The 19,503-nt window shown below is 59.7% G+C and overlaps 3 protein-coding genes across 3 annotated transcripts; 1 reads left to right on the forward strand and 2 right to left on the reverse strand.

The window, feature by feature from the left end:
- The first annotated feature begins 951 nt into the window (after window positions 1-951).
- On the forward strand, window positions 952-3,746 carry RNF26 (ring finger protein 26). The gene has a single exon (XM_075546712.1). It carries the CDS (start codon window positions 1,643-1,645, stop codon window positions 2,936-2,938), a length of 1,296 nt encoding a protein of 431 aa, XP_075402827.1. The 5' UTR covers window positions 952-1,642; the 3' UTR covers window positions 2,939-3,746.
- A 1,942-nt stretch (window positions 3,747-5,688) lies between these two features.
- On the reverse strand, window positions 5,689-7,696 carry C1QTNF5 (C1q and TNF related 5). Its single transcript, XM_075546713.1, has 3 exons — window positions 7,280-7,696; window positions 6,796-7,052; window positions 5,689-6,560 (listed from the first exon to the last, which is right to left on the reverse strand). The coding sequence occupies exons 2-3, from the start codon at window positions 7,007-7,009 to the stop codon at window positions 6,043-6,045; spliced, it is 732 nt and encodes a 243-aa protein (XP_075402828.1). The 5' UTR covers window positions 7,010-7,052; window positions 7,280-7,696; the 3' UTR covers window positions 5,689-6,042.
- A 404-nt stretch (window positions 7,697-8,100) lies between these two features.
- On the reverse strand, window positions 8,101-12,974 carry MFRP (membrane frizzled-related protein). Its single transcript, XM_075548792.1, has 13 exons — window positions 12,921-12,974; window positions 12,687-12,805; window positions 12,480-12,595; window positions 12,181-12,354; window positions 11,857-12,070; window positions 11,387-11,517; window positions 11,158-11,283; window positions 10,897-10,973; window positions 9,841-9,989; window positions 9,313-9,443; window positions 9,085-9,219; window positions 8,408-8,535; window positions 8,101-8,325 (listed from the first exon to the last, which is right to left on the reverse strand). Exons 1-13 carry the CDS (start codon window positions 12,972-12,974, stop codon window positions 8,101-8,103), a joined length of 1,779 nt encoding a protein of 592 aa, XP_075404907.1.
- Between the last annotated feature and the right edge of the window lie 6,529 nt (window positions 12,975-19,503).

Raw genomic sequence — 19,503 nt, forward strand, 5'->3', positions numbered from 1 at the left:
GCACACTCCTCCTCCCACTACCATGACCCCAATTCTACCTTACAAATCCGGCTAGACCGGAGCATGTACTCTGGTACAGATAAGCGCTGGAGACACAGGGAACCCAGGACAGACAGATAAAGCCCCCAGGAACAGTAAAGGGAGTACTGATACCAGGAGGGCAGGGGCAAGGGGAGGGAGGAAGGGGGACCGGATGACCGTGCAGAAAAGCAGGGGTGTTGTTCTGAAGACTGCGCTGCGCCCGAGCCAAGCCCCGGTACTTCGGATCACTCCATAGGCGTGGGGCAGCGCACACCGAGTGAGGGCGACCTGGGAAGCAGGGTGCACCGCACGACGGTGCGGGCCGGCCGGGAACACTGAAAAGTCCCACACCCTGCCGTCTGGGGAGAGGCGCCTGCGTCAGGCTCGGAGACCGGAGCGGCGAGCCCTCACCTGGCTACTCTGGACTCGCCTGGAGGTGTTGGGGAACGAGGTGGACGCAGACAGAGAACGGCGCAGGGGCAGGCAGGTTCCGTTCTGCAGTCGGTGCTGCGAGGAGGCGGGGTCCACTCGATGGCCCCAGCCACCACCCCAGGCCAAGGGCCAGGGGCCCCGTTGGCGGAGCCGGTGACGGGCGCTCCCTCTCCACCAGCCGCTCGGGGAGCGGACTCTAGGCGGTTTGAGCCAGTCTCGGAACCCGCCGGAACGTCCCACCTGTCCTGAGGGCCGCGGCGAGCCGGCGCCGACTGGATGGCCGGGAGTGAGAGGACGAGAGGAAGAGCCCACCCTCAGTTGCCTTGGACAGTGCGCGGAGTCACGAAGCCACCGGGGGTGAAACCATTCGGGACCGGCTCCTTTAAGGGGCGGCGCCAGGAGGCCGTGATCCGCCTCCGTCCGTCAGAGGACCAATCAGCACCGCAAAGGGGCAGGCCCCGCCCCCTCCCTCCCCCGCGTCTCCGCTTTCCCCTCAGGAAAGTAAATACGTTTGGGCGCCGTTCAAACCGACCAATGAGTCCCCGACGTTTCCTGCAGTTGGCCTCGCTGATTGGTCAGAATGCGTCGTCCCGCCCTTCTCACCGCCCCTTCGCGCACAAGATGGCGGCGCCCAGCGGAGTAGAGGCTGCGCTTGGGATACGCTGAGGCGGACTCCCTTCCCCGTTGGGCGCGGAATTCTGCGAGCCTCTGAGACAGGGGCCGGGCGGGGCCGGGGGCACCTGCATAGCTGGACCGCGCCGCCGCGCCCAGCCTGCGCCGCCCCGACCCGGCCCCGGCCCGGTTCTGCCCTGCCCAGCCTCATCTATCCATCCCGGCCTCCTCCGGACCTGGACCTGACCCTCTGCCTGCCGGTGGGACGGCGCTGCCTAGCTTCCAAAGCCGAGGTGTGCCCTCCAGCCCGAGCTCACGTCCACCTTAGAGTTGTTTGGCCCGGTCGCCTCCAAACATCTGGCTTTCAAAACTACGACCCCTGGCCGCCATTTGGGTTCCCCTTTTTCCACTGAGACCCGACCTCCCGGGAACCCGTTTCGTCCTTAGATTCGTGCCTCTCCCAGGCTTAGAGACTGCTTGCTTTCCTCTCCAATAATCCCCTAACTGCCAGGACCTTGACGCCGCTCGCCCTGCCGCCCCCACCTCCAGACTCCCTTGGGGGCTTCCAGCGTCCACCATGGAGGCTGTGTACCTGGCGGTGAATGGAGTGGGCCTGGTGCTGGATGTGCTGACCCTGGTGTTGGACCTCAACTTCCTGCTGGTGTCCTCCCTGCTGGCTGCTCTCGCCTGGCTCCTGACCTTCATCTACAACCTCCCGCACACGGTGCTCACCGGTCTGCTGCACGTGGGCCGTGGGGTCCTTTTTTCACTGCTGGCTTTGATTGAAGGCTTGGTCCGGTTCACCTTTGGAGGCCTGCAGGCCTTGTGTACTTTTCTGTACAGCTGCTACTCTGGCCTGGAAAGCCTGAAACTCCTGGGCCACCTGGCTTCCCACGGGGCCTTGCGGAGCCGGGAGATCCTACACCGAGGCTTCCTCAATGTGGTGTCCAGTGGCCATTCCCTGCTGCGCCAGGCCTGTGACATCTGTACCATTGCCATGAGCCTGGTGGCCTACGTGATCAACAGTCTAGTCAACATCTGCCTCATTGGCACCCAGAACCTCTTCTCCCTGGTGCTGGCCCTGTGGGAGGCAGTGATGGGGTCCCTGTGGAGGATGACGGATGTGGTGGCCGCATTTTTAGGCCACATTTCCAGCAGTGCTGTGGCCACAGCCATCCTCCTGTGGACCCCCTGTCAACTTGCACTGGAGCTGCTGGCCTCAGCCACCCGCCTCCTGGCCAGCTTTGTGCTGGTCAACGTCACCGGTCTGGTGCTGCTGGCCTGTGTGCTGGCTGTCACACTAGTTGTGTTGCACCCGGACCTCACCCTGAGGCTGGCCACCCAGGCCCTCAGTCAGCTCCACACCTGGCCATCCTACCACCGGCTCAGAGAGGATGTGCTGAGGCTGTCCCGCCTAGTGATGGGCTTAGAGACCTGGCGCCAAGTCTGGAGCCGCAGCCTGCAGTTGGTGAGCTTTCCCAACCGGGGAGGGACCCCTGGTGCCCCCCAGGGTGACCCTAGGCGGGTGCCCTCAAACAGAACCTGGGGACAGGAGACTCCTGCGGCCAGGCCCACATCAGAGACAGAAGAAGAAGCAGACAGAGCATCAGCATCTGCCCGGGGCAGGGAGAGACTCAATGAGGAAGAGCCTGCTGCTGCCGGGCAAGACCCGTGGAAGTTGTTGAAGGAGCAAGAGGAGCGGAAGAAGTGCGTCATCTGCCAGGACCACAGCAAGACGGTGCTGCTCCTGCCCTGCCGGCATCTGTGTCTGTGCCAGGCGTGCACGGAAATCCTGATGCGCCACCCCATCTACCACCGCAACTGCCCGCTCTGCCGCCGGGGCATCCTGCAGACGCTCAACGTCTACCTCTGAAGGTGCCCCACCTGCTCTCCACCCCTCCACGTTGGCTGGCACCTGGCCTGGGGTTCCTCCCTGCTCCTGGGGCTATCAGGCCAGACAGCTAGGAAGTCAAGATGGGCACACTGTAGACTATGGGGGTTGGTGGCAGGGCATCATGCCTCGCCTTACCCCGCGGATGCCTGTGATGCTCGGAGTGGTGAGTGCGCCACTATGCAAGGGCCCCGGGGCCTGCCTCCCGCCTGCCCAGGGCCCCCTCCGATGCCAGGCCCTGGCCTCCTCTGCTCCAGCTCCTCCTCCGGTGCCTGCCTCACTTCTCCCCAGCTTCTGCAACCACAACACTGGCATTGTCATTCAGGTGTTCTGGCAGGATCTTGAACTTCAGCTTTCAGCCAGAGCCGCCTCCGCATCTGGCAGGCTTTGGGTGTAGAACTTCTCAGAGCTACCGTGCACACCTGTCAGGGTCGTAGGAGATGCTGCCTCCACCCAGGGCCAAGAACTGGGATAAAGAGATCATCCCTGGAGTTGGGGGTGAGGCATCTAAGTGACACTTGGCTTTGGGACCACGTACCTTCTGGCACCCCAGCTCCACAGGGGTACCGGGGTGCTGACCAGATTTCTACTTGTATATTTTTAACTCACTCCCCACACCACACGGAAAATGGCATTCCCTGATTGGTCTGTCCCTGGCACCAGGGAGGGAGGGCAGACTGCACAGTTCACTAGGGTCCAAACACAGGAGGGGTGGGGCCAAGGGGCATGCCACTCCCCAGGGCACCAGCCTGGCACCGCTTCCAGTGAATAAAGTTCTGTTGACAGCTCAGATGGTCTCTGTGTACCCTGCAGGGTAGGCAGCTAGCCCAGGTCACTGACGCTGCAGCAGGCCTTGAGCCCTGCTGGAGTCTGCAGGGAGGTCTGGGGGACTGGGGTGCCCACTGGAGTGTAGAGAAGAGAGAGCGTGCGAGTACTAGGCGGTGGTGGTGCAGAGTTGAGTGCTTCGCCCGTAACTGGCAGGTAGGAAATTCAAGTTAATCCAGAGGCACTTTGGGAGAACGGCCTGGCAGTCTACTGAGGGGAAGTGGACCCAGCCATCAAAAACTCTGTGGGCCACTTGGGAGTGCCATGCATTGGCACTGACTCCATGGAAATTAGTTTTGTGGCTGCTCAGTTATGGTGGGCTGCATGGGAGTGCACATGTGGCGGGGTGGGGGTGGGGGGACTTTCACTCCTGTGCCCTCAAGCACACATGGCTTTTCGAATCCCTTTGTTTTTGACCAATTCCGAACTCAAACTCACTGCTGTAAAATCGATTCTGACTGGGGGACACTGGTGAACAGGGTTGAACTGCCCGGTGAATTTCCCAGACTAACTTGTTATGGGAGTAGAAAGCCCCATCTTTCTCCCAAGGAGCACTTGGCTGCTGGTGGTTTCAAACTGCTGACCTTTTGGATTGAAGCCCAGCGTGGTTGAAACCCACAGGGCCAGTTCTCCCCTGTCCTCTAGGGGTGCAGAAAGTCAGAACTGTCTGGCACTAAGGGTGGATGGTTGGACCCTCTCCAGCAACGCTGCTTCCATCAAGATTGCAGTCAAGAAACCTCCTGAGGAGCAGTGCTAATGAGTAACGTGAGGGGGCTTCAAAATCAGGGAACATGAAATGAAGAGAATGGACCCCCCTCCTTCCCCCAACACACACTTTGAAGTGACATAGATGGAGTTAACAGCTGTGGGGCTGGTTTGGGGTTTGGTGAGCTTTCTCCTTGCCCCAGCCTTTCCTTCTCTAGCCGGGCCTGAGGTCAGATCATCCCCATGGGGGGGGGGGAGAGGGAGGGGTGGCTGCAGGTGTCTTGCAGGCTATCAGGGGCTGGACTCTGTCTGCCAGACTCCGTGGTAAGAGCTAGGGGCTGAATCCCAGGACTTAGAGCTCCCCTGGCACCCGCTCTCCCTTCCAGGGCCACAAAGGGAGGACAGCGTCCCCTCTTAAGTTGTGTGGGGCCCCCAAAACAGCAAGCCTGAGTCTGCCTTGGATGGGTAAGTGGGGACTGGTCAGGAAGAAGCCCTGCGGGCTGAGAAGCTCCGCAGAAGGATTTTGGGAAGGCAGGATCTAGTGGACAGCGACTGCGGTGGGGGCTGGCTGGGTTGGGGTCCAGGAGATGTGTCGGGGCGCTTTAGGCCGTGCCAACTGGGCGCAGCAGCGGGGGAGTCCCGCGCCTCCTGAGTTCCGAGGGTTGGCCTCTTTCTCCCCTCCCCCCAGCCGGGGTGGTGGTGGGGGCGGGAGCGGCGGGGTAGAGGGAGGCACGGCTCCGTCCTGTCTCTGGTTAATGCGGAGATAAACATTCTCAGAGAGAAGATAAACTTCCGGGGCTGGGAGCAAAGGACCCCTTTTAGCGCGCCCCGCCTGGGATTTCACGGACTCCCCCTCACCATTGCACGGGCGCCTGGAGCCCCGCCCACCCGGCCGCCCGCAGCCAGGGCGCCCCCTGGCGGCCGCCGCTAGAGAGCCGAGCCCCCTTCTCCCCCAGACTCAGGGCCCTCCCTGGCCAGGGGACGGAGAAACAACTTGGGGTTCCTTTGTGCAGGGGTGTGTGCAGGACCTAGGTTTGTAAGAGGTGGGCAGAGCCCCATGCCAGGAGGGCATCCTCTGCAGCCAGGTACTCACGTGGCAGTCCTTCATCCCATAGCTCCTGCCCAGCCCTTCCATCCCACCCTAGAACCCTTCCTCGACCGAGGCCAACCAGCCGCTAACAAAGATAAGCTGGAGCCACTGGCAGGGTTTTTGAAGATTTATTGGACGACCTCTACCAAAAGCACTGGCCCTGAGAGCAGGAGGGGTGGGGAGGGCCCTGAGAAGCAGAGGACCAGGAGGAGGGCACCCCACCTTGGGGTCCGGGGCTGGAGCACACCTGTCAGCACGGCACAATCCTTTGGTCTCAGGCAGAGCCAGCCACTGCCCCACGCAGCTGACCTGACCTGACAACCTGGGCCCATTCCCCCCAGCCTGCTGAGAACCAACCCCCACCCCCACCCGGGCCACCCAGCAACCTCATTCTCAACGTTTCAGGGGGGCCAGCCCTCCCGAAGGTGTGAGTGAGTGACAAGGTGGGGGCTCAACCTCCGCAGGATCAGGCGAAAACCGGGGAGCTGTGCCAGTCCGAATATACCAGAAAACCGGAGAAGGTGCTGTCGGTCTTGATACTGGCATAGATGCCGATGTAGTCACCCACGCCCACCTGTACCCACACCTGGTCCTCGGGCTCCAGCCGCACCATGGTACCCCCGGACAGTGAGGCTGGCTTCGGCCAGCCCCCAAAAAACTGGAAGAACGAGGCAATGGACTCTCCGTTCTTCACCAGGTCGAACTGTAGGCTGGCCCGATAGACCGTGGCGTGGACGGCGAAGTAGTAGACGCCGGGCACCTGGCAGGTGAACTTGCCCGTGGCGGCGTCGTAGTGACCCTGCTCGTTCACCAGCACGCGGTCGAAGGGCAGGGGCGCGTCGGCCGGCGGGGGCACCCGGCTTTCTGAGCGCTTGGCGCTGAAGGCGGAGCGCGGTGGCACGGCGCACTCCCCGGCCGGCCCGTTCGCCCCCGCGGGCCCCGTGTCTCCGCGAGGCCCGGGCTCCCCGCGGGGCCCCGGCAGCCCTGCGGGGAGAGCGGGAACGGGTGAGTGCAGCCCCCGCCCTCACTTCCTCCGCGGGCAGCGACCTCTCCCCGCACCAGAGCACCCCCCCCCACGCCGTGCTGGCCGGTTTGGCACCCCGGGGTGGGGTCCTGCAGGGAGCAGGGCAGGCGGGCACCCTGAGCCCCGGGGGCGGCCGCCGCAGCCCGCCGGCCCCAAGGTGAGGTCCCAGGGGCCGCCCCGAGGGCACCTTCTTACCTGGCCTTCCGCCCTCGCCCTTCTCGCCCGGAGCCCCGGGCGCACCGTCGCGGCCATCGCGGCCGTCGCGGCCCGGCAGGCCCTGGTTGCCGTGTTGGCCTGGCGTGCCTGGCAGGCCGGGGTGCCCCGGGCACAGGCTGGGGATCTTGTTGTCATCCAGCGGGGGCGAGCAGACCACCAGGCCCAGGACCAGCAGGGCCAGGAGCGGCCTCATGGCACTGCCGCGGGGCGCCGGGAGGCCGGGGTCTTCTAGTAGTCTGTGGGCAAGGCAGGGCCGGAGTCGGGGTCCGGATTCCCGGGGCCTGCTGCCTCCCCCAGCCCAGCGCGACGAGTTCGCCCCTACGCCGCTGCCAGCGTGCTGAGGCTGAGCGGCCTTGGGGACTGGCAGGGATGGCCCTGGACCGCCAACTCCTGCCCCCCCACCCCACCGGCTTTCCCACAGTCCCCTCCCCCTGCCAGCTCCCCACCTCCCACCCAGACTCACCCCGCTCCTGGAGCTGCCCACTCTGAGCCTCTTGGGGCGCTCCTGCGCCAGACGCTCCAGCCGGACCCCCGCGCTTTTCCCCAACCGGCGCCCCTACACCCGCCTCCCCACTGGTCCCCGTTCGCTCCCAGCCGGCTCCGTTTGGCCCCACCCAGACTCAAGAGGAAACCAGAGGCTCAGGGCCCAAAAGCTCCAGGCTGGGAAATAGCAGGGAAATAACTCGTGGTGTCGCCCGGCGGCCGGCCAAGGTTTGGGGGAGAAGGGAGGGGGAGTTACTGAAGCCCTAGAACGGAGAGAGACTTAGGGCACCTATGGCCTCAAGGAGCCACAGGAGCAGGGCCAGGGACTGGGCATGGGGAATGCTAGGCAAGGATCTAAGGGGTGAAGGGGTCTAGGACCAGACAGGCAGCTGAATCCCGGGCGCTAGAACAGAGTCTGCCACATGGTAGGAACTCGAGTCATCTTTGTTGAATAAGAGAAAAAGGGAGGAGTTGGTGAGGAATCTGACTAATGGAGAATGGGGCGCAGGGCGGTTGGTGGAAGCAGCCTGTAAGGATGTGGGTCAGAGATGACAGTGGGAACTAGTCAGTGGGCCTAGAGTGAACCCCAGCAGATGCAAGGCCGTTGCTGGAGCAAGAGGGACCAAGAAGTGGGTAAGAAGATGGGGAGTGGGGTGGGAGGGTCCCATTAATATCCATTGAGGACTCTCTCCTCCCTACTCTTTGGAGGATGGGCAGAGTGCCAGGCCAGCCCTCTTATGCCTGCCAGCTCTCGCAGCCAAAGGATGGTAGGCAGGTGGAGGTCAGGGGAAGGCTTCAGGGTCATGGCTGGGCACACGCCTCCAGGCCAGCTGCCTCAGGCAGCCTGTTGCAATTGAAGGGCCAAGGGGTGCCCAGTAGTGCCAGGCCAGACTGGCACTGACGCTCTGCCTCCTGGCAGACAGAGCGGCAGGGGGGCAGGACAGTGCCCAGTGGGGTGCAGCGGGGCACAAGCAGCCCGCAGAGGAACCTCCGGAAATTCTGGTAGCAGGGCAGGCTGGTCAGGCTCTGTGGAAAGAGACCATTCAGGCCCCTGCCACCAGGCCCCTTCCAGTTCCCTGGAGCCCCTCCCTCTCTGTGCCCAGGGCACCTTGTAGCCCCTGAGGATCTCCATCACCTCCTCCTGGGTGGCCATGCCCACCCAGATGTTAGGGAAGACTGTGGTGTTGTAGCTCAGACCGATGCACATCTCCACTTGGACAGGCTCACAGGCCAGCTCTGCAGGGAAGGGTGGGGTCATTGTGGGGACCGCTCTCTGGCTGTGTGACATGGGGTAAGGGACTCCAGCCCTGTGAGGTCTTTCTGTAGGGGCCAGCTGGGAGCTGTTGTGCCCGTCAGCGGTGATAACATGGGGCTTCCTATGATCCGTGAGAGCTTGCTCCGGGTGCTGCTTGTCAGCCCTGCATCATGCTGGAACCGTCTAGATCTATCTCACCATGTGTCGGGGCTGCTCGAGTGGCTGGAGCAAACACCCCTGTGCCAACACCCCCCCCCCAGTGTACATCTCATGTTCATCTTTTTGGGGGGAGGGTTATGGCTGTGGGGAGGGGTTCTGTCTGACTGGTGGGCTGGATTTTGAAGTCCCAGCAATTCCCAGAGTCCCATGTCCCTTGGAAGTACACGGCTCCCACCAGGTGGGCCTTCCGGATCTGTGACATGGAAATGAGGCCCTGGGAGGAGAGGGAGGGGGTCCCTACTGCTGTGTGGCAGCTTCAGTGGCTCGACCCTGCCAGCCCTGCATACGGTGCCCGGGGCCAGGTTTCTCACCTGGGGGTGGGGGGAGGGCGCTGGTGCAGTTGCTGGCACTGCCCCCCTGCGTGCAGTCTCGCCACACGTCACACGCCCACTGCAGAGCTTCACACGCCCCGTCCTCGCAGGGCGACTCCCAGGGGCCACAGGGCTCTGCAGTGCAGGGGCCACGAAAGGAAACTGACCAGAGTGCGGACCCTGCCTGCTCCTCCAGCTGCCCTTGCCCACCTGCCCAGGGGCACCTACTGCTGGTGGCATTGAGAGCCTGGTAAGTGGCTGAGAAGCCCCCGCTGCCGAAGCCATGGTCTGTCCTGAAGAGCACAGCGAGTCTGTGGTGCGAGGAGACCAGGGGTGGGGGCGGCTCTGCGCCACAGAACCTGCCCAAGCAGAGAGGAGTCCTGGGCGCAGGGCCTCTTGGCCAACACAGGGTGGCACCCAAGCTTCCCGGAGGTCCCTGCTGCCTTCAGGGCTCTGGGCTGGGTGTTCTGGGAACAGCAGAGGAGCTGGCTGGGAGTCGCTCACAGGTGAGGACAGAGACACATCGAGTCAGTCCAATAGTAAACAGCTTGGACTTGAGGTGCCCCAGGGTGGGGGGGATCCGGGAGGATTCCTGGGGAGGTGGATGTGGAGCCTGCAGGGGGGAAGGAGGAGGAGGGACCGGGCCTTCTGAGGTAGAGGACTACTGGGTGCAAAGGCTCGGAGACAGAACACATAGGAACTGTTGGCTTGAGGAGGAAGCTGTTGGGGCCAGAGTCTGCCTGGATTTTGCTGTACCTGCCCAGGAAGCGGAGGGCCCCCGAGTGACCGCTCTCATACACGTCCACGTAGTCCAGCTTACACTCCCCCTGGGCTTCCAGGCTGAAGTTGTGGAACTGCAGTGCTATGCCATGTCCCTCGGGCACAGTCAGATGCCACGTGCAAAGCTGGGGGGCGGGTGAGGTGCACAGGTGGAAACATTCACGGGTACCCTCCTCTGTGTCAACTTGGGCACCTAGCCTGAGCTTCCAAGGAGGCTTCTGCCCTGGGAAGACCGAGCAGGGAGCAGGTGGATGCTGCCTACCTAGCTCTCATCACCGGTGGTTCTTAAGGTCGAAGGGTCCTTTCACTCACCTGGTTCAGGGATAAAGCCACTCAGAGCAGAGACACGTGTGTGTGTGTGTGTGTGTGTGTGCGCATGAGCATGGGGACTGGCACCACTCTTAGCCCTGTTGCTGCCATCAGCACAGTTGGCCACCTGTGCACAGAGGCATGAGTGCTGCCCAGACCTGGTCCTCCTATGATTGGTTGTCGTTGGACTATTGCGATCAAAGGGCTTCCATGGACTGGCTTTCAGTTGTAGATGGGCCTGGCCTTCCTTCCTAGTCTCTCTTAGCCTGTAAGCTCCACTGAAACCTCTTAGCACCATAGCAACACACAGGTCTCCCTGAAGACAGGCAGTGGCAGCCCCTGAGCTGCATTGGTCAGAAATTGAACCCAGGTTTCCTGAGTCCCTGAGCCATGGAGTTGATTCCAATTCACACAGTGACTCTATAGGACACAGGGGACTGCTCCATAGGGTTTCGGTGCCTATACATCTTCCCAGGAGCCTCCTCTTTTCCCCGGGGGACCATGGTGGGTTTGAACAGCCAACCTTGCTGTTGGCACTCAATGTTTACCCCACAGCACCACTAGGGCTCCTGAGTCTCCTGCATGAGAGGTGAGAATTCTCCCACAGGGCCATTCCAAGGACAGGGCAGTCTCCTCCCGCTGCTGTCAACCACACTGACCTGGGGGCCCAGGGGTGCCCAAGTATGCTTCCCACCCTGCCCATCCCCAGGGAGCTGTACTTACCTGCTGATGAGGGGACCGCTGCAGAAGGGTGGGGGCAGAGAAAGTGCCCTGGAGTCCTGTCAAATTCCCCCCACATCCTGTGGGCAGAGGAGGAGGAGGGGAGGGGCACAAGTGTTTGCCCGTGCCTCTGCCCAGTGAGGGCTGGCAGGGGCTGCAGAGTTAGAGTTTTGGCTGAGCCCCTGGGGAGACAGGCTCTAGAGCAGGCAGGGAGGCAGGGGGGTGGGCACAGAGCTGGGAGCCCAGTCAGATCTGGGCCTGTACCTGGGAACTTGGCACCGCAGTTGGCCTCGTCGCTGTTGTCAGCACAGTTGGCGAAGCCATCGCACACTGAATCGGGGAGCAGGCAGAGGATCTGGTCACAGGAGAACTCATCCTGGGCACAGCTCCCTGAGGGCAGACATCCGGGTTAAGAAATGCCCAGGACCTCCACGCCTTTGCCAGGGAAGTGGGCACACCACAGTAGGTCAGGGAATGGTAGAGAAGTGCTTACCGTGCCCAGGGGCCACAGCCTGGTACCAGGCATGGAAGCCAATCCCCTGCACGCTGCTGTCAGAGACGAAGGCCACCCGGAGGCGGCTGGCATTGGTGTTGAGTGTAGGGGGGGGAATCTTCCCACAAACCCTGCAAGAAGTCAGGCTATGTGTGATGGAGGCTCGGCGCAGGGCCGCCTGCAGGTGAGCCTGCCTGTGTCCTGTGTCCTCAAGCCCTGGACCGGGGGCTGCATGGACATAGTGGTCACAACTCTTTTAGCTCTGGGGACTTGACCTCTCTAGCCGCTGCACACCCATCCTTGCAGTATTTAAGAAAGACAGGTGGGAACTCCATTACAGATCAGAGAGGAGAAGGCATGACCTTCTCAAGGTCACACAGCAAAGCAGCAGCAGAGGTCAAGTCTCAGGTTTCCCTCCTGGTCCTGCCACTTCTGCCGCAGACTCCGGTTCTGGCTGAGAGCACACCCACCTGAGGAGGGGACCTTCTGGCTCAGGGGAGAGCTCTATGCGATCAAACAGACAGGAAGCCACATTCTCAATGTCCAGGCTGTCGATCCTGAGCTGTACCACGTGGTCTGTGGCCACCTGGATATGCCACACGCAGTGGGCATTGGGTGGGTAAGGGTCTGGGTAGTTGGGACTGCTGAAGATGCCCCTTAGGCCGGTGAGGAGTCCCCCACAGGCTGCAGAGATGGAGGGTAGGGTTCAGAGGTCAGAGGAGACAGGCACCTCTTCTTGGTCTTCCCTTCCCGTCTCCTGGGGTCCTTCTTTCAGGAAAATGCCTAGTACCCACCAGGCTGAGGGGTGGGGCTGGTGCCCGCCACCCCCTGATGCCCCACAGGGCTTCCGGTGGCCTGAGAGGTGGCGTTGGCAGTGCCGATGGCGAAGCCCGTCCTGAAGGTGCTCTGGAGACCTTGGACAGGCAGGGGGCTAGCGGAGGCCGTGGCTGGGGGTGTCTCCTGCAACTCTGGGGGCAGGAGGGTGAGCAGTGGGATGGAAAGGCAGGTGGCCTTCCAGTGGGGGTGGGGACAGAGTGGTGCCCGGCCCCTCCTCCCACGCGCTCCCTCCTAGGAGCAGGCCCTGTGTGCTCACGGGCCAGGAGAGTGGCTGCCAGCAGGCCGAGCAGCAGCAGCAGCAGGCTGAGCAGCAGTAGGACGCAGAGCCCGGAGAAGTGGCAGTCTGGCCGCAGCCCTCGGTGGGGCCGCCGCCTTGCTGTGGGTAGGCAGGGTGAGAGCTGTGAGAGCCCCTCCCTCGGGTAGCCCCACACTGACCTCTGCCCTGCCCTGTGCCCCAGATCACCCCCGAGAGTGATGGTTACCAGGCCAGGGGTCTCGGAGGCTGCTCCCATCTTCCTGGAAGGCTGGCAGAGGGCCAGGGGACCCCGATTCTGCCTCGAAAGCAGGGTTGCAGAACACTATCTGCAAGGGAGTCACGCGAGGGCTGAGGGGTCAGCTCAGGGCCGCCTGGGCAAGAGGACCATGGTGCTGTGGGCACCTGCCAGGCACTTGGGGGAGTGGCCTCAACACCCCTTACCTTGCTCTGCTCCGTCGCCTCCACACGCAAGATGACATCTGAGGTGTCTTTCATGGTCCAGGACTCCGCAGAGCTCTCTGGGGGATCCCTTGACAGCTTAAAACTCCTAGGGCCCACTCCCCCACCCCAAGCCTCTATTGAAGGGCCAGCCTTTAGTCCCCTCAGGGAAAGACTGGTGGCTGTCTGGCCGCCCTTGCAGGCCTGGGAGGCTGCTGGCCACTGCAGTTCTAGGGGAAGAAGGCGCAGCAGCCAGCAGGAATTTGCAAGGCATGAAGGAGTCCTTAATCCAACTCAGCTGAGGAAGCCCCAGCCAAACCCTGGTGCAGGGTGGCAGTTCTTAAAGGTGCAGGCAGTGGCTGGGACCAGAGGAATGCAGTGTGCTGGGGCAGGGGGAGGGTCATGCGGAATGGGATCCCTCTAACCCCAATGCAAACCAGTTACTCTGGAGCTGTTTCTGCCTTGTGGGCTTCAGAGCCCATGTGGGGTGTCAGGACATGACCTCTCAGAAGCAGGTCACCACCAGGCCTTTCTTCAGAGGGACCTCTGGGCGCTTTAAACTGTCAAGCTTTGTCTGCTGAGCTGTTTAGGGCACCACCCAGAGGCTCATCTGGGGCACCTTCCTGCCCAGGGATGGGGCAGAGAGAAAGAGGAGAGAGATGCTCGCGGGCCATAGGGATTGGCAGCTCCTCACCCGTGAGTCCTATGGGTCCTGATCAGAGTGACTGGGGCCTTGTCGTGGGAAGGGCCGCTCTCATACAGACAGGTCTGCTGGTGCTGAGGTGTGTTGGTGTTGGGCTGCAAATGGTGAGGTCGTCAGTTCAAACCCACCAGGGAGAAAGACGAGGCTTCGCAAAGCCTCAGAAACCCCCAGAGAGTCGCTGAGTCAGCCGGGACTCAGCGGTTGTGGGTGAGGTGGTGTGGTTTAGGGTGGTATGTGGTGACCCTGTGTGGTGCTGGAGGGTGGCCTGCCTATCCCTGCGGGGTGTGTGTGTGTGTGTGTGTGTGTGTGTGTGTGTGGTGGGGGCAGCGGGAGGCTGGTGGCACAGCTGTTAAGCAATGGATGCCTCGTAGAAAGGCTGGCAGTTGGAACTCCCCAGCCAGGCACTCGGAGGCTTTCCTCACGGTTATTACGGCCTTGAAAACCCTAACGGGCTCTTCTAGTGGGTCACGGTAGGTTGACTCCCTGGCAAGTGTCCAGGACAAAGAATGAGACCTCAGGGTGGGACCCTTGTGATGGGCCCTTGGTGAGGTGGCCTGTGGCCGCAGGGGAAACATGCAGGCCGTGAACCAGATCATTTCATCGCTTGTGTTAGCAAAGCTCTCTGGTAAAACCCCAGCTGCCCCCCAGGGAGAGAGGGAGGGCCGCTTCCCTGCTTTGTGTGGGTCTGGCTGGACAGAGAGGCGGCCAGCACAGGGGGCGGGGCGGAGCCGGCTGCTGGTTTCTGGCTGCTTGTTTGTGGGCAGTCTGTCTGGCACGGCTCTGCGCTGGAGGCCTGCCTTGTAGGCTGCGTTCACTGGGGTAGCACACCCCCTTCACAGAGGATGGCCTCGAGAGACATGTGTCAGCATCCACACCTTCACAAAGCTGATCCCCACAGGGCGAGGCCCCACAGACACCCCCCCACCCCCGCCCTCCACTGATCCCAGCACCACACCTTCCACCAGGGCCCTTCTGACTTCTCTGCGGGGTTCAGCCATCCAGCCCCTCACTGTCAGCAGTGGTACAGCCCCCGGCCGACGTTATAGTTCTTTTACAAGGAGCCTTTCGCCCACCTTTCCTCTCTCTCCCTTCTTGCCCCCCCCCCCTTTCTTACTGGGGAGCGAGTGGCGATTTCAGTGTTAAATGGGGAGTGGTGGTCGCTGTTGTTCCTTGTCTTGGAGTTGATCCGGTGACCCTCCCGGGTGCTGAGGAGATGTGGGTAAGTCCTGCAGCACTTCCCAACTCCATTCCAGTGGTCTGCTCTCCTCCTCGCCCCCGCGCCAACGCAAAGTACAGAAAAGATGGCCGAGTGCTGGGGTGTACAACCCCACTGACAAGTCTTCAGAAGCCGAGGCCAACTGACTTGTCGAGTTGGCATGTTCTAATGCTCTATTCTTCCTCCGGAGACGTAGGTAATGAGATTTCTTATGAGCGGTCAGGTTCAAGAAGTAGGAATTCCAGCTTCTAACGAAAATATATGCTAAGCCCCGGTTGTTGTTGTATGGTGCTGCCCCGGTGCTAGAGCGAGCAAGCAGGCCTAGCAATGGTGGAGAACATGAGGTCAGTATGTAACGACTTCCATTGGCAGATAGAAATGTGAACGCGGAGCATTCACAAAGCAACAGGACCAGGCAGCCTCTTCTTTCGCCCAGGGAGCTACTGGTGCTTTTGAACGGCCAGTTTTGTGATTAGCACTGGTTTGGTAGCTTAACCGATGGCCGCATCCTGGACAGGAGGACCATGGTGGTGGGTGCTGTTCTGTCCCAAATCCAGGTATCAGGCAGAGGGAGCCAAATCGAGGATCCCGAGCCAGAGACTAAAAATGTTCCAAACCCACAGCAGGTCTTTTTCGCTTCTACCAAAGCGCAACCAGGATACCGAAGACTGCCTTTCCGGGTGATGTGTGTGAGAGTTTAAACCCTTACGTGAGTACATAGCCTCATCTTTCCTCTGAGAAGCAGCTGGTGGGTTTGAAACACCGACCTGGCAATTAACAGCTAAACACCTGTTACCTCATTCACAAACTCTCAAAACTCACTGTGATTGAACTGATGTTGACTCATAGTGACCCCAAGGACAGGGTAGAAGTGCTTCCGCTAGTTTCTGAGACTAACTCTTTACAGGAGGAGAAATCCCTGAGCCAACTCCTCTTGTATATAAACCTCTTTCTCATATACATGAGTGTCTCTGAATTTGTGTCTCCAATCTACCCGGATTAACACATTACGAAAGAGTAAGTATACATTAAGAAAACTTCCCAGCCCAGTCCAGATCAAGTTCATAAGTCTGATATTAGTCCATATGTCCGATACCAATCTATAAACTCCTCTTCAGACTCATGCAACATATGCAATGAGGCCAACTGCAGGAAGATCACAGACCATTGGGTGGAAAGTCTTGTGGATCCAGTGGCAGTGGAAAGATCTCAGGGCTGACAGGGGTCTCCACGAGGTTCCTTCAGCTCGAAGGCTCTAGTGTAGCTCCATGTGTCTTGTCAGCAGCAATGTCTTGCAGGGAGAATGTGTGTGTCCCTTCTCCAGTGAGTGATTTATATCCATAGTGCCTCCAACTGAGGTTATCAAGCAGCAACCTGATTGACAGGCTAAACTGCACCCTTTCACTCTTAATAGTCTCAAGTTGACACCAGATTATGTAACTACCACACTGCTTTTTAAAAATCGTTTTATTAGGGGCTTATACAACTCATCACAATCCATACATGCATCAATTGTGTAAAGCACATTTGTACATTCACTGCCCTCATCATTCTCAAAGCATTTGCTCTCCACCTAACCCCCTGGCATCAGCTCATTTTTTCCCGATGACAAGGATCTACATATATCCTCCCTGGGGGACAGACAGCAGAAAAGTGGGTGAAGGGAGACGTCAGACAGGGCAAGATATGACAAAACAATAATTTATAAATTATCAAGGGTTCATGAGGGAGGGGGAAATGAGGACCGCACTGCTTTTGTGAAACTAACAGTCAAGAGAACCCCATGGCTGTGGCTCTGCTTGCAGCATTCGGGGTCACCGTGAGTTGGAACCAGTTTGATGGAGACAGGTTTGGTTTTATACGTGGTAGTCTTGGAAACCACCAACAAAAAAGGCTCCTCTTTTCCTGCTGCCTCCATCTGCATCCCGCACAGGGGCTTGTTTCTGCCTGGGCATCTCTGAAAGATGCCAGGAGAATGGTGCCCTCAGGGTGGCCAGCCTGGATGGACCAACGAAGAGGCCGATCTTGCTGACTTTGCTCCTGGTGTGTGAATGTCAAGTGTGGGCAATGACTGTCATGTGCTGGTCAGCTCAATTCCAGATGAGCTGGACGTCTTGCAAGAAGGCCTTCCAGGGTTTCACCAAGAGGCAAAGTACTCAGGTTGAGAGAGACCTGGGTGGGGAGCCAGAGACCTGGGTTCCATCCTGGTCCTGCCGTTATGTGGCAGTTAGAGTTTATGTTAACTTGAATATGCATGGAATCCAACCTACCAATCAGGCCACCGCCTGATGATGCCTCCTTTGGGGGTATGGACTTCTTATCAGGAAGAAACTGGGAGCCTCTCTGTGTGCGTCCCCCCACCTATCTGCCACCTGGGACTCTGCCCATGTGGCAGCCCTGAGGGCTGTCAGCACCCCACCATGCCATGTTTCTACCACACTTGGATCCACAGGACTCTGCACCCACCAGCCTGTGACCTTCCTGCTTCCCACCTTGTGGGATACAGAATGATTTCTCTCAAGCTGTCTCCCCCATATATATGCCAAACAACTGCTTGCAAATGACTACACTTGGAGGTCATCAGAGGTAGGTCAGGGGTTATTCCCCCTGAGAGCTATCAGCCATCTAGAGCAAGCAGTCACCACTGTTTATCCCACAACAAATAGGGCCCACTCCATTCTGATAAGGATAGTAGTTGTCTGCTTCCTTGTAAGAGACCCCAGAGAGGTCAAACCTGCCCAAGGATGACTGAGGGTAGGCTGCCATCTTGAATCTAGGATCCGCCCATCTTGTCACATGTATACCCCCAATCCCTCCTCTTCCTATTGGGTGTATTTCCCTAGACCACCCCCTCATCACTGTTTTACCTATAGCACAACCCCTTCCTGTGATGTAGGTCCTCACCTGTAATTAGGAAGCTTGCATGTCCCCAGAGAAGATAAAAAGCCTGGGCTAGCATTAAAGGTCTCTCTCTCCCTCCACGTGGACCACCTAGCGGGGCTGAGGTGAGCATGCTACCATGAATTGTGTCTGACTCCATTTATTTCAATACTTCTCTTCTATCTCTCATGCTCTCTGTAACTCTACTATGATCTTTACTTATTATCTCTGTACAATTGCACCTACAGGACCGTAATGATGTGTTAGGGGCTGGCTTCCCCTGACACCACCTCACCTTGCTGTGTCATCTGCCTGCAGCAACAAGAGTCTCAAGAGGGACTTACGGACGGGCCTTGGACTTGTGGACTTGAGCTGGATGGAGCGGGGCTGCCTCCTGGATAGCTAACTGCTTGTTTTCATAGACACATGTGAGTGCCTGCTACCAGTCTGTTTCTCTGGACAACCCAGCCTGGCATAGCCGCTGACAAACTCCAGGGCGTGGGACATCCTCGCCGCTTCTTCTCTGGGGCCAAACAAGAGTGTGGACATGGTGACCTCTATGGTCTCAACTTAAAGCAATGGACACGTGACATTTGACATCAAGTGGATCCCAACTCTGAGCAGTAGTCATTAAATTAAAAAGTCTATAAAACAGAGCAGGGGGCTCAGAGGTACACCGGGCTCCCAGGACGAGGCCTTGGGCAGGTGGTCAGAATGGCCACACACTGGAGCTGTGGCCCGGAGGCCCACGGGTCCACAGTCACCATTCACCGATAACGCACTGTTCTGTGTTCCCTCCCCCCCACATACGTGTTGGAAATCCTAACCTTTCTGTGTGGGATCATCCCATTTGGGACTGGGCTGTCTGTCCTGCTGCTGAGGCAGGAGGCGTGTACGGTGCGTCTCAGTCCATCCCTTTTGAGATAAGAGGGAAGAAAGCCCAGGCTGGCAGGAGAGAAGGGGAAAGACAGAAGCCAGGACACGTGCAGCTCTCCAAGGAACCTGGGAGCGGAAGCTAACGGGATGCAGCCCTTCCCTGGGAGCCTCTCGGGCAGGGGGGCTGCTTCTGGAGCTCTGGCCTCAGTGCTCAGTGGTGGGCAGGTGTCCAAGTCACTTGCTTGTGAAAGCTGCTCGCTTGCAGCATCTCTGTTGTTCCAGATCAGGAGACGAGCAGAGACCAGAGAGCGTGGTGCCTGGTCAAGGTCACAGGGGAAGCAGCCCTGGAGAGGGACCTGCTGGGACGCAAGCAGCAAATCCGAGTTTCTAGGAGACCGCACTGGACAGACAGAACCAAACACAGGGCCAGACCTGTTTGTTTGGGCTCTGCCCAGGAGAGCCAGTTGTCCTGGGGATAAGGCACCGCAGGTTGAGTGTGAAGGGAGGGCTGGAAGGGGGAGTGAGTCCCTGCCTTGAGGTTGGCTAGAACACAAATGCAGCGTGGCCTCCGCTGCCCGTCCTGCTCTATTCTGAGGCAGTGAGTCCGAAAGTAATTCCTGTTCACCGGAGTCTGGCCTTCCCTCATTGGAATGACCCTCCTGGTTCCCTTTCGAAAGGGCTCCTCTTCACCGCTGGTCTGGGCCAAGTCCTCAGCTTTGGCATCTTACCCTGGATGGGGTGGGCCGCTTCCCTGGCCTGCCTGGGCCTCGGGCTCCAGTCACTGTTTCCATCTCTCCTCTCCGCTCTCGGGGAAGCACCCCAAGAAATGGCGCTGCTCTCGCACCCCATCAGGTGGGCTGTGCAGCAGCTGTCTCTGTCCTGGTCCCGAAGCGAGCAGAAGGGTCATCTGG

The sequence above is a fragment of the Tenrec ecaudatus genome, chromosome 4, assembly GCF_050624435.1.
Source record: "Tenrec ecaudatus isolate mTenEca1 chromosome 4, mTenEca1.hap1, whole genome shotgun sequence".
Lineage (NCBI taxonomy): Eukaryota > Metazoa > Chordata > Mammalia > Afrosoricida > Tenrecidae > Tenrec > Tenrec ecaudatus.